Here is a 14,133-nt window from a genome sequence, read left to right as displayed (position 1 = left end):
TCGTCAGACATACAAACATAGAAGTCAAGCTGGTTAAAACATGATAATAAGTGACAGTTATAAATTCGGGTTTACCGGAGATTTGTTGACCTAAAACAACTGAAATAAAAACGGGCCAATGTAATTAATTTCATCGATACAAGTGCAAGTTTTGTCACTAAATGAATATCAAGGAGTATGTATGTGTGTATTGACATATGTATTTATTATGCACACGTAAAACTTTTCTGATCAAGAATTTAATTTTGCAACTTGACAGGAGTTTTAATGCAACCTTTATACATATTTAGAGCATGGTTACTAGGGAGGTACATACATACATAACCGTGACTTGTACATGGCAACCTGTTTCAGAATATGTATGTATTTTGCCATGAATTTCCTAAAGATGAAACGACAGTAATGTGAATTTATGAAATCGTAGATTTGCAACATATGTACATAGTTGCAAATGGTAGTGACAAATATGCAATATCACTGTTGTGAATTTTTTTAAACTATGTATGTATCCCAAAATAAGTATGAAGGTATAATTTGAGGGCGAGCAGACTCCAAATGTCAGACGCTATAATAACCTGTAATTCTCTGGTCCATGAGCCATGTAGGAATTTTGGCGAAATAAGTCATTATTATTATTGCTGTTATTATTAACGCAACCTTAAGGTTGAAAAGACAGAGATAAATCCCACATATATAGTTAACGACAAGTTGTATCGAATTATCGTGTAAAGTATGCATAATTTATGCAATGCACTAAACCAAATATTTACGAGACAATTATTCCTTGACAAATGTGACAGTTAAGATGCAATGCAATTATGTAACAAATAAATACTTGATTAGCATTAGTTTCAAGAGAATATAAGACAGATCCACTAAGTTATCGGACCGCCCCATTAAACGCGCGCTGAGCGGGAGCAGATTGAAATTAAATTTCGAAAAAAATATTTTTGAATAGACCAAGATATAAGCTTTCCATCAATATATGTCAACAATTATTGAGTCATGGCTAAGACTAGAAAAACTTGGGTTGAAAGGCAAGAGTTGAAAAAAAGAGTGATTGTGTTTCGCAAAAATCGAAAAATTAAAACCCACCAAATTTTCCTCAACGGCGACCAATTGAGAAATTCTGGGCGCTAACAACTCCAAATATTCTAAGCTTTCAGAAACGCTAGATACCTTACGAAAATTTAAGAACAGATAGAAGAAAATGAGCTTGAAAGTAGGTGCAGTCGATGGCCGGAATTTGATGCGAAATCTGAAGAAGAAAGTGCAATCTGTAGCACATAGCGGAATTGAATCATTAAAATTGTAACTGTATGGCAATCCAGACTCTTTGGTAATAAACATATGCAATTTTTTTGAAATTACATTAACTGTGTGTAAAGCTCTGAGCATTTTGTTACGTCGGTCCGATAACTTAGTGGATCTGTCTTATTTACATATCTGTATCAGCTTCTCAAATATGTATTTCCATATCTATTATTTCTTATGGGCCCTGGTCTTCTAACTTTTTGCATAATGTCAAATAATAATAAGGAATACAATTTTATATTAAATTTAATACCAGGTATTGTTTTCTCAATGAAGTGATGATAAAAATGAACCATCTTATGAATTTAAAATTGACCAAAATTCTTCTCCTTAAATGCATGCCAACTCCAGCTAAGATAAGCTTCATTTCACTTAAAAATAAATTTTGCAATTTAAGTATGTATATTCTACATAATCTGGGGACAAATCATACGTCATTCCCGAAATAAACAATGCAACAATAAAATACAATTGAAATGAACCATAGTAATTGTTGGACATATTTTTAATTGTTCACGTCATTTCCTTATAATTGCATCATGCCCTTATTCACGTAATGCAGAATTATTGGAGGAATGTTTGCAATAAATTACTCACACTGTAAATAACTTGGAGACAAATTGTCACCAAAATGGTGCTAATTTTTGGGTAATGATTACGTAGACGTTTCGGCACCAATGCAGTGTCAGAAATTCGTACGTGACGTCGCTACTAAGGAAACAATACGTTCATTTAAAAAAAATTCAGTATTCACATAGTAAAAAATATAATTTTAAATATTTAGCTACGTCACGTGTGTTAAACACACGTGACAAGGATTTGTGTACCAAATACGAATATTTTTGGTACACGAATTTTTGTCTTGCTTCCTGAAACGTGTTCTTATTAATTACCCGTATTTGTCCCCAAATTATTTAGAGTGTCCTTATATGCATGATGTATGTATTCATGAATGAATGAATGAATGAAGCACACTCAAAATGATTTAATTAAGAGGAATACATATCAGACCTCATTATCTTAGCCAAAAAACGCAATTAAAACAGGCTTAATTAGTACATACGTAACTAAGAATGGAGTTCTCCCAGTCTATGCTCTCCCGTTTTAGTGTCAATTGATTACAAATTTAATCAGTATCACATTGGCAAAAGAGACGACCAGCCATGGCAGACGTATTTTTGCATCCGAAGAGGAGAAAATTTTAGAAAGTGTAAAATTTGGAGGTTTTATGTAAGTCGCTTGGTCTCTGGATGCAAATTCTTAGCAGTCGCAGATCGTGTATTTTGCCAATTACAAGTTTATTCAATTTATAACACAATGGAGACCTCCATTTAATTTTTTAAAGATAAGTGTAAGCTTATCGTAAAATATGATATCATCTGTTTTATTTTCGTCTTTTTAAAACTTGAGTTTTTAAAATTTCACACCTCAACAAACTTTTCACTGTCGGGACCACCATCTCTGAAAAAATTGATTAATTAAACAATTTTCCAAGTTTCCAATTTACCTGTCTTCTTAAGGGATCGTTCACAAATTACGGAAAGCGACTTTTGCTTTGCGTAATTCATGGACGGCCCCTAATTTTCAGAGGAATTTTTAAATTCACCTTTTCAGTCGCTTGGCCTCCATCGGTTTCCCGTCCACCGGTTTTCCTTCCAGGATTAAGTACGTACTCCCAAAATACTTCATTTCCAATTTGTCTTCTTTCTGTAAAAGGTGGTCGTCTGTTTCGCTATAGAATAAATCGTCCTCCTTTTGCCATTTGCCGTTATCAATTACTATGCAAACGTATTTAAATACACGATTAAATTCATATTCACATTAATTTGCATCCCTTCTTCACTCTAAATAATTTGGAGCGAAATCGTACCCCCCCCCCCCTCCGAGGAGGGCGATGATTAGGGCGACGCTTTGGCATTAACGCAAGTCAAAATAAGACGGGCGTAACGTCCTTATTCAAATAATGTAATATTTCCACGTAAAAAAAACATATCCTCAGCTAGGGAACGTCCATATATTACATCATCATTTTACTGGATGGGTGACGTGTACATACATACGTCACTCAAACCCATCTGTCACGTTATCCTGCTGATGGACAGACAGACGGACAAGGGCTTCACAAAAAGTAGCTTAAAAATGTATTTTTTTAAATTGACCACGTCACGTGTGTTTGATACACAACATTATCCAAATTACCGTAGTACATACATACATACATGCACATAGCCATTGTCTGCGGACATGGGGGGGACCCGGGAAATCAGTATTGTCGGGTATTACGAGGAGGGGGGGGGGACTTATAAGATACGATTTTGGTCAATTTCTGGGGAGACAATTCCCCCTCCTCCTTTCGCCTCCAATGCTTCCTACACTCAAAATAAGGTAGTAGTGAATCATTACCACGCGGAATGACTATGTGTCTCTACCACGCCGGTTACGATTTGTAGTAGAAATGGTAATAATAATTTCAGGGAAATTCAAATTCATTACCAAATATTAAAGAAGTGAATACCATTGTGTATTAAATTTGAATTTCCCTGAACTTATTATTACCATTTCTACGACAAATCGTAACCGACGTGGTAGAGCCACATAGTCATTCCGCATGGTAAGGATTCATTACTACCTTATTTTGAGTGTATGTTCTTGTCACCGAATTATTTAGAGTGTTTATCAGGAGTAAAGGTTGGAACTCGCCTTTGGCATAGTTCGCGTAGGAAGTGCACAACGAGCCGTGTGACGTGCTCAGGCATGGCCCATTATAGCAGATCAGTTTCGACCCAACGGCCGTCTTGCCAGGTTCGGGGCATTGGTAGGCACGGTTTTTGAAACAGTCGGTGCTATTGAGATCCTTGCCACAGCTGGATTTCCGGTCGAATACGGGGGGGCAGGGGCAATTGGCGTCACTTAGAAGGGCGGCTTGTCCGAAACTCAAGAGTTCGACGGCAACCACGAGAAAGAGGAAGGCATGGTTGAGGCGAAGGGAGGAATGGGAACGGTTTCGGATGGAGACCAAGGCGATCCAAAATAACAAAAGGCATTGTTTTTGTAGGGCAAATGGCATAAAAGCTTATTAGCTCGAGTCGGGACTAACGTACCCAATTTGTCTGTCCGTCCGTCCATCAACTTGTGCATAAAATTCGCCCTGTCAAATTGAAATTTTGAATGCAGTTAACAAACGCGAGGTCAAGTTCTGCTTGACCATAAGGGAACGTACATGTATGTATTACGTCATCATTTTACTGGCTGGTTTAGGTCTTCCTATCTTTCCTATGTTAAAATTCCGTATCTCTTAACGTATAAATGACTGGGTGCTAAAATGGAAAATTCTTTATGGCGTAATATGTATATGGATGGCCCCTAATTGGCTGGGAATCAAGGCCTTTTAATTAATATGCAATTAAATAACATGTTTCAACAAATTGTTAATTACTAATTGACCTTAATTAGTACTACCGAAACTAATTTTAATTACTAATTAATTAGAACGTCACTAAAAATCACCGATTAATTGGTCAATCTTCTAATTAATTAGCTATTTAATTGGCTTAATTAGCAACCTGGGTTTAATTATTAATTAGCAATTAATTTGACAAAATATTTTCCTTCGAATTATCAATTACTAATTAATTAGAAATAAATATGGCTAATCAAAAAGCTCTGCTGGGAATGTGGTATTATGTATGCCCCAGATTTGACGATTGGCATGAACAGAAAGCTGAAATTTGGGTCAACAAATATTTTGTTACTAAAAAAATCAAAATATTCCAATTCGAAATTTTCTAATTTTCGAACTGAAATTCGTCGACGTATGTACCTTTGTATGTACGCAAATTCCAATTTCGAAAAGTTTCAACCCCAGAGTCAGAATTTGAGGCAGATTTCCTGGCTCGGGCTACCTACGGCTGCAGTGGAGATTTTTCAGTTACATAAAGTGTTGTTCAGAATTTTGCCTGTGCGTCATTTTGTACAAATTTACATAATTTAGAAACTATAATTTTAACTATGTGAAAGAAGTGATGACGTCAAAAATTTACAAATTGATTATGTATGTATCTACCAATTATCTTCAAGAAATATGTATGAATGAAAACAATTATTTTCATAGGAGAGAATTTCGCAAAGAAAATTAAAACTTTAATTAAAACTTTTGGCATTTTCAAATTTGCCGAATTTCAAAGTATTTCCGATCAATTCACAATTTTTTTTTGTTTTAGGTTCAATTTCGATACAAATTTCGACACATTTTGTGAAATACAATGTAAATGAATAATTTTCTGGGCGTGATTAATTCACGAATATTTAAGGTAACTATTTACATTTCATTTTTTTAAATTAATCACTAATTTTAAATTCTCTGTCAAATTAAAAATTTGACAAAAGGAACGTCATTCTAGTAATTTGCAATGTATCGCAATTTTTCCACTTCTTTCATCACTTTTTTGCATATTACACAAGATTTTGGCTAGCATTGATATTTACTTTGTTTGTTATTTCATCTTCGTGGCGAGGGGGCCGTGCACACCGTGTGTGGCACTATTTCCAGTTTTACCGAAAAAAAAATCTGTAATTATAACATTTCCTCTCGAATAATGTCGTCACCAAATAGGTGTTCCCTCAGAAAAGAAAAAATCGCCCCAATTCCTCCCGCACGACCCGCGCAACGTTTCCCCATGCGCTGGAGGGAGACATGGAGGAAAGAGAAAGGTGTTCAAGAGGGAACCAAATCCTTCACGAAAATCACATATTATTTCTCTCCAAAAAAATAGTCACTTTTTAATTAAAGGTAAGTTAAGGTAAAGATAATTAAATATTATAATTGTTAATTATTTCACCCCCTTAACAATCTAGGGTTCTTTATCTGTCAAAATTAAGTATTCAAATCGTACTATTCGCAGGAAATTAGTTAAAGCAGGTTTGAAACGTAAAAGTTAATTATCTGTATTTCCAAGATTTTTAATCCAATATTGAGTAAGAATAATTAATAGAACAATAATTAATTGTATCCGAAAACAGTATATACGTTTCTCTTTTCCTCTACGTTTTGGGGCACAATTATTGAAATCATGACGCAATTAATTAAAGTTTCTTAAGTTTCTTAATAATTAAGGAACGATTTAAACGAATCATTATAGGTAATGATGATCATTCATGATAGTTTTCCGGAATTATTATCGTTTTTTAAATTGGATTACGTCATATTCTTGGCATGAAATTAGTTTTGTAAATCAGCAGGTTTGTAAATATGTGGCAAATAATTATTTTTACCCGATTTCCAGACGATTTGGACCCTAAGTAATTAAACAAAGTTTTACGTTTCTTATTTAAATAATTAATTATTTCCGCTCTTATTAATTAAACCGGGTTGCTAATAATTAATTATTTGTGTGATTTTTTTACCAAATTTCTAGACCAGCTGGATCCTGAATGTCCACATCCACCGAATTATCGTCACCCTTAAAGCCAAACCCGTTCGTCCGTCTCGACCGGATTGAATTAATTGTTCCCGGGGGACGATCAACTCCAGGGGAAAATTCTCCGCCCCCCGTGGCCACCATGGCGACCACGACGAAATGTTTCATCTGCGCTAATCCAACGGACGACAAGAAAACAAATAATTCAACCCAAAAAGAACAAGCCGTTCTGCTGAAAACCTTTGTGAAGAGTGCGAGCCCGGAGATAAGCGAGGAAAATTCGACGAAAAAAAATGAGGGGGAGGCGACGACGACGACCTGCCCGGCCTGCGACGTGGCGATGACGACCGTGTGGAACTTGCACCGACAAATGGTCGCCGTACTGAAGCAGATCGACGATGTCGTCAAGTTGGTGAGAGATACGATGCCGATGCTGAAAAAGGCCGTGAAGAAGGAGGAGGAGGAAAGTGAGTTAATTGGGTTGACGTGGAGATTTGTAACTTTATAAAAAAATGAGTTTGCAAAGATTTCGGGTGGCTATGGAGTTCTACATTTTGGGTTTTCGAAGGTTTTAGAGTAGAAAAGTTACAAAATTTACATAAGTTTTAAAAAGTAGGAGCAAGAAATTTAGTGAATTGCGGATTTGTGTTTACGCGGAGATTTGTAACGTTGTAAAAGAAAGATGAGGTTCCAAATATTTCAAGGGAAATCGACTACGTGAATTGAGTCGTAAATTCTTAAAGTTCCAAAAGTTTAAGAAGGAAAATTTACTTCAAAATCTGTACATATATTTTCTTAAAATTCTTGTGAAATTATAAAATGTGGGTTACTGGGTTACAAATATCGGCGTGAATTAATTAATTAATTTTGCTTATTATTATTAGAAGCTGCTTGTCGTTCGGAGGCTCCTTCCGTCCCATTCTTGGCGATGGAGCAGTTCACCAAGGTCAAAGTTATCAAGAGCGACGAAATCGTCGGCGCAGCAGTAGTAGCAGCAACCTCGACCTCACCCGCGCCCACCCGGGACATCGACGCGATCCCAATTCTCACCAATTTTACAAAATTGATCGCCTCGACTGGCCCGAGATATGATATTAACGGACAAAAAAGTGTGACTACTTGCGAACCTGGAAGGACTTGGACGGGTGGGCGTATGTGTACAATACATAAATATGAATATAATTAATTAATATATATATATTAATAATATAAATTAATTATATAATTAATTTCGTGCTTCTTTTTATGAAATCACAAATTAGTTTTGGTAAACTTTGGGAAGTTTTGGGAAATAATTAATTATTATTTTCTGTCCTTTAAATAGTTTACAAAGAAAATATTTAGAACGGGTAAAAAAAATCGTGCTGACAAAATCTTTAAGATTTCCGAGATATTATCTCGGAAACTTATTTTTTTATGAGACCAAGGAATCATGAGTACCCTCAAGCAACGAAACAATTTCTTAAATTCATGTTTGTCGTCCAAAATTTTGTGAAAAAAAGTCTGGGTTTTTTGGAGGATATTTTTGAAATTTTTTTACAGAAAACGCAAGATTTAGGTTGAAATTAAAAAAATTAGCGAAATTTTCATTCCTATAGTTTTTTTAATTTAAGATATTCGTTAACTAAATATCACAATTTTATGAAATCTGGAGCAATTTTTGCCTCATTTGCAATGCATTTTTGAAAACCATATTTAAAAAAACAAGAAATTTACACCGTTATCTGTCATAATTTCGAGAAATGTTTTTATTTTACTACTAAAATTTAGTTTACAATTTTTCAAAAAATTTCTCATAAATTGTTTTCATCTTACAGTCGTCGAGGACTCGACAATGCAGCCGATTTACAAATACAAGTGGACCGTGCGACCCCGCCACGTGTTTTCGGGCCGGGTAAACACCGCCACCACCAGCATGCCGCCGCACCTCGAAGCTAACTCGAAAGAAACGCAGACTGGCGGAGATCTCAATGTTGGCCGGAAATCCACCGTCCCGCCAAAAAAACGGCCAAATTCTCAAAACGACGAGACCGCCACCAGTCTGAGCGTCCCTCCCGTCAAAAAAGGAAAGGAAATTCGTGACGCCGAGAAAACAATGGACCTTTCGGTGAAGAAAACTCCTGCGATCAAGAAGAAAGTCAAGTGTTCCACGTGTTCTAAAACCTTCCAGTCGCCCGGGTTTTTGAAACGGTAAAGAATTTCGGATTAAATTCCCGGTGTGGGTTTTTAATTAATAAGGATATTCAGATCCTTTTTTTAGAAATATTTGGATTTTTAGTAAAACTTGTAAGCAACTAAAAATTCACATTTAGGACAGGACTTATCACGAACATGGTCAAAATTAAAACATTTTTAAACATGTTTCTGGAGCCCTGGGAATTTATTTTAAAATTCTGGACGACAAATTTGCAGCCATTAAGTCGATTAATAAAATGGCTGAAATGAGTTTTTTATTAAGCGAGTTTAAATGAGTTCCAATTCCAATGTTTCCGAAGCCTTCTTAAATCTAAGATCTCGTCTTTCAAAAACTGTCTAGATCTAATGGAGTGCATAATTTTAAAAAATTGACAACGATCAAATTTGTCGTTCAGAATTTTTAAATAAATTTTCAGAAGCGATAAGTGGTTAACAAAATGCTATGATTTTGTCTATTTGGTAATATACCGTGTTCAACATAAATTAAATAGAGCAAATCTTATATGAACCCGATCACTAGGGCGTTTAATAGCAGAGTCCTCAAAAGTAGGGTTAGAAATCTGAAATTCTTGCAAAATATGCTAAACATATCTGACCACGTCTCCCCAAAATTTCATAAGTTTTCATTGTAAAATAAATTTCCTACACCACTTCAAATTGAGGAAATCGGGAAACGAGTTTTTGTAAGTCCAAAAATTTGAGTGACAACGACTCGAAGTAGACTTGACTGCATTTCAACGGAGAAGGGGGTGGGCGTGAAAAAATTGAGACATACATAAAAAAGTATGCAGAATCCGAAAATGTCAACCTAAAATACGCACCATGAGAAAAAACCACCATATAGGCCCTTCGAAAGTTAATAACGATTGAATCATTTTTTGAAAATTATTCATCCACGTCCGTGCCTGATGCCGCCATGAAGTCAAAGATTAATACAAACTATTTGTATCATATTAAAGCCCATAAATTGCGGGTCAAAGCGTATTCAAAGAAATTTCCAGCAAAACATACGGAACGTGAAGAAAAAATGGTAAACGCAAGACCTACCAAGCCGTGCAACAAAATGTCACCAAAATAATTGGTCACTGACGACGAGTCCTACGTCCTTAAAAACGTGACAGAAACTTCGGGAAGGGAATTTTTTCATGGGAAATATATCTCTCAACTGAAAACCGAACAGAAAGTAAAATATTTTTCGAAATTTCTCAAAAAATCTCAGGTTTGGCTGGCGTTCGGTCAATTTGGGCATGTTTCGGACCCCACAGTTCATATGGGCTATGAGGACGCACAGGTTTGTTTTCGGAAATGTGTGACAGACCGTCTGATTCCTTTCATCAAGGTGTATCATAAAATACAAAATGCAAATTTTTTGGACCGACCTTGGGCTAATCCACAATGCAATAACTATCAAGGAAAAAATCGAGAAAAAAATCATTTTGATGCTGGAAAATTAAAATCCCACATACATCCATTATCTTCGCTCAATTAAAAAAATTTAGGCTATATGTGAGAAGACATATTCCCAGCTTTGTGAAACAGTCGATACTTAAAGAAAATTTTGGTTACGGAGGGAGAAAATTAACAATGAAGTTGCAAAGTCTTCCGGAAACGAATTAATGGCGAGCGCGATGAAAAAAACTAAATTCGAAGTGAGTAATTGATTAAGGTCTCCTTTCTTCTCGGATACCTAATATCAGTAATGTTTGTAATAACCACCAAAAATTTGAGATTTTAAAAATCATTTTTGACCATTTTGAGGATAAATTTCCAAGTGATCGGGTTCATGTAAGATTTGCTCTATTTATTTAAATATTAAATATTTAATTAAACATGTAAATTAAATAAATTAATTTAAATTGCATTTTAAAAACTTATAAATGTAAGAAAAACTTGTAAATACAAACTTATGCAAATTGCAGGCACATCAACGCCCAAACTTGTCGAAAACGGAACAAGCGAAAATCCACAGACCGCAAGACTTCGACATCTTCTTCATCATCCGAAGATGAAGGTGCGGCGACCCGGCTCGCGGCGCGCGTCAGTCGCCCCCGCCGCTCCGCGACCGACCCGACTTGGACAATTACGCTGTCGAAACATCCCTTCGCCTGTCCGCACGCGTCGTGCGGGCAAAGTTTTCTGCGCGAAGATCATCTCGCCGAGCACGTGGCGGTTTGTGACATTCGCATCTGCCAGTTTTGCGACGAACCCTTCCCCCGCGACCAACTGGAGCGCCACATCCGCGAACATATCGTGGTCTGTGGTCTGTGCAACATGGGATTTCACGACCAGGCCGGGTTGGACTTGCACGTGGGCGTCATGCACCCAAACGTGGCCGGAGATCCGGTCGAGATGGAATTTGCGGATGCGATGTTGCGATTTCTTTAATTATTAAGCTGAGATTGTTCTGTGTGAGTTGACGTACAGCTTTGTAACTTTGCAAGGTTTACAAAATTATGATGGAACAAGAACAAGTTGTAAAAGTTTGCAAGTGTGCAAAGTTGCAAAAATTGTGCGAAGAGATGTCAATAATTTTTTACAATTTTTCTGTTACTTTGTACTAATGTTTGATGTGAGGGATAAATGACTTAGCGCAAAGCTTTGTAACTTTGTTAGGTTTGTAGAGTTTACAAAATTATGAGGGAGCAAGAATTTGTAATGGTTTGGAAATTTGCAAAGTTACAAAGTTCGTTGTGAAACGATTTCAATTAAGTTTTTGCGATGTTATGATTTCTACTTATTTAAAAGTTTGTAGTTAAATATTTTTGTTTGTGAGGGATGAATGACTTGGCGCAAAGCTTTGTAACTTTGTTAGGTTTGTAAAGGTTACAAAGTTATGATGGAAGAAGGAATTGTAATAGTTTGGAAAATTTGCAAAGTTACAAATTTGGCGTGATAGATATCAACTAATTTTTTGCAATGTTACCATTTCTTTAAGTTTGGACTTGTTTTCTTGTATAAGTTATGAATGACTTATCCTATAGCTATGTAACTTTGTTAGATTTGTGAAGTTTACAAAATTGTAAGAGTTTGTAAAAGTTTGGAATTTTGCAAAGTTACAAAAACTGGCGTGATATGATATGTATTGATTTTTTGATTGCTAAATATGGAAAATTACTTATAACCCAAAGTTTTGTAACTTGTTAGGTTTGTAGAGTTTACAAAATTATGAATTAACAACAACGTGCATTAGTCTGGAAATCTGCGTAATTACAAAGATCTGCGTGAAGTGATATGTATTAATTTTAAAATTATAGATATAACAATTTCGCAAACGGTTTAGTTCTAATTGGTGTAGACGTATGTCGTAAAACTGATTTTCCTACATAGGTTAAATATTACTTACGCAAAGCTGTGTAATTTTGTAAGACATACAATACGTTGTACTTATAACAATTTATGCAAATGGTTGAACATCTAATTTATATAAATCATGAACGTGTTTTAATTTTGTGTAAGTTTGCAAAGCTACAAAGTTGGCGTGAGTAAGTAGAACTTGTTTAACTTTTTAATTAGACGGAACAATTTTGTAAACTATTTAATTGTTATTTTCTCCTTTTCGTAAAGTGGATTTTCCGATTTGTTTTGTTCTCTGCATTTGAATGTACTTCAAAGAATTTTATATTTAAAAATGTTGCCAATAATATTCTAATGAACTAGATTGTTACAAAATACATAAATGTTACCTCGATGTAAAATACATTAGCAATTTTAGACAATTTAATAACATTTCTTAATTGGAGGAAAATGTGTTTAAACAATTTTGAAAAATTGCTAATCCTCCGTTACAAAGGTTCAGGTGAATATGTTTTTGTTGATTTATTTAAACACACATAAAATATTACATTTTGTTGGTCCTATTATATAATTTTTAACAGGAGAAGTCTGACCTTATCGTAAGCAATGTATTTCACTGACGTATTTATTTAAATGCGTATGAAATTTTGAAATAAATAATTTTAATTGCCATGTGATTAAATTATGTATGTAGCTCATACCTGTTCACTTTCATTCATTTGACTTATTATGATAGAGCATGATAGTGAAAATGAATTTCCTATGATTTGAATGAAAATGACTGAGGAATCAATTAATCTGGATTGGGTATTGTTTTTTTCCCTCTTACAATTAGTGTAAAATCATTATCTCATAATCTCTACCTTATTAATTAGCTCAATCCGCGCAACCCTCATTAGCCCAGGTGTTGATAGCCTTTCCAACCTTGTCAAAGTCTCGATTACTGGGTTCATATATCGGCTCTTCTTCTATAAAATACTTATCCTTCATTACACTCATTAACACTCCATCCCAGAGGGTTCTACTGTTGTCTCCAAAAATCATTGGAATCAAGTAAAATCTTTCTTTTTCTAATGTTTTAAAGACATCTCTAATAATTGGGGGACGCTGTGAGCAATTCCCATACGCACCGATCGGACCTTCTGGGTACGCATACTCTGGCCCTTCTTTGGTATTGTTAAACGATTTAAATAATTTTTACGACCCGCTTCGTGTCCTTCGACGACCATTTGATCTTCGGTTCCGTCGCAGTGTAGAGTATAGCTGTCAAGCTGGACTCTTTCTTATCTATTCCGCCGTACGTGCTGTCCACAGTCTTTACCGCGGTGAGGAATGTTTCCTTGTTTGACGTCGTTAGTTCGTAGCGGTAGCAGTAAGTGGCATTTTCATTGTGGTTTTGGGCAGTGGGGTAATCTCCAAACGTTGTCAGGTGCAGTTTCGCGGTGGGATCTTCCTTGAGTAGTTTGTCAACGATGAATACAATTTTGGGCATAGCGAGTTCTAAGTATGTCCTTAAATTGTACACTCTATTTCGAAATTTGTCTGTAAGAAATATGTTATATACAATAAATTTTGAGTAATATAAGGTACGCCCTCTGGAAACTTTTTGTACCAAATTGACAACCGCCTGATTCACGTGTTTCTCGAAATCATTTACGGCACTCTTTACCTTGGCATCATCCCTCAAATCTTGTTCGCAACTGAAGTGTTTACAAGTAACCGAAAAAAAATCAAAGGCATATATCTAATCCTGAAGAATATCAGTTTGCCAAAACCGGAAATTGCTATGCATAGTCGTGTAGTATATAAATAAATCTTGCAAGTAAAATCTGAAAGCTGGTACCTACATATGTAGGCGTATATGTATATAGTTGATACCTTTAACCTTTCCAAAATTAGGTAAAAAAAACAA

The 14,133-nt window shown here is 35.5% G+C and overlaps 1 protein-coding gene across 4 annotated transcripts; it reads left to right on the top strand.

Annotated features, from left to right (window-relative positions):
• The first annotated feature begins 5,994 nt into the window (after window positions 1–5,994).
• LOC110855258 lies at window positions 5,995–12,903 on the top strand. Of its 4 annotated transcripts, XM_035855958.1 has the most exons (6): window positions 5,995–6,103; window positions 6,729–7,198; window positions 7,616–7,882; window positions 8,549–8,921; window positions 10,847–11,335; window positions 11,824–12,903. In XM_035855958.1, the coding sequence occupies exons 2-5, from the start codon at window positions 6,745–6,747 to the stop codon at window positions 11,310–11,312; spliced, it is 1,560 nt and encodes a 519-aa protein (XP_035711851.1). In that variant the 5' UTR covers window positions 5,995–6,103; window positions 6,729–6,744; the 3' UTR covers window positions 11,313–11,335; window positions 11,824–12,903. The 4 variants fall into 4 exon arrangements, with proteins under 4 accessions (XP_035711851.1, XP_021959366.1, XP_035711849.1 ...); XM_022103674.2 differs by having other exon boundaries at window positions 5,996–6,103; window positions 10,847–12,903; XM_035855956.1 differs by having other exon boundaries at window positions 6,023–6,113; window positions 10,847–12,903.
• Window positions 12,904–14,133: the final 1,230 nt, after the last annotated feature.

This window comes from Folsomia candida, unplaced genomic scaffold, assembly GCF_002217175.1.
Source record: "Folsomia candida strain VU population unplaced genomic scaffold, ASM221717v1 Fcan01_Sc012, whole genome shotgun sequence".
NCBI classification, from domain to species: domain Eukaryota; kingdom Metazoa; phylum Arthropoda; class Collembola; order Entomobryomorpha; family Isotomidae; genus Folsomia; species Folsomia candida.
Note: the sequence above shows the minus strand (reverse complement) of the source record. Positions and strands in the feature narration are given on the sequence as shown.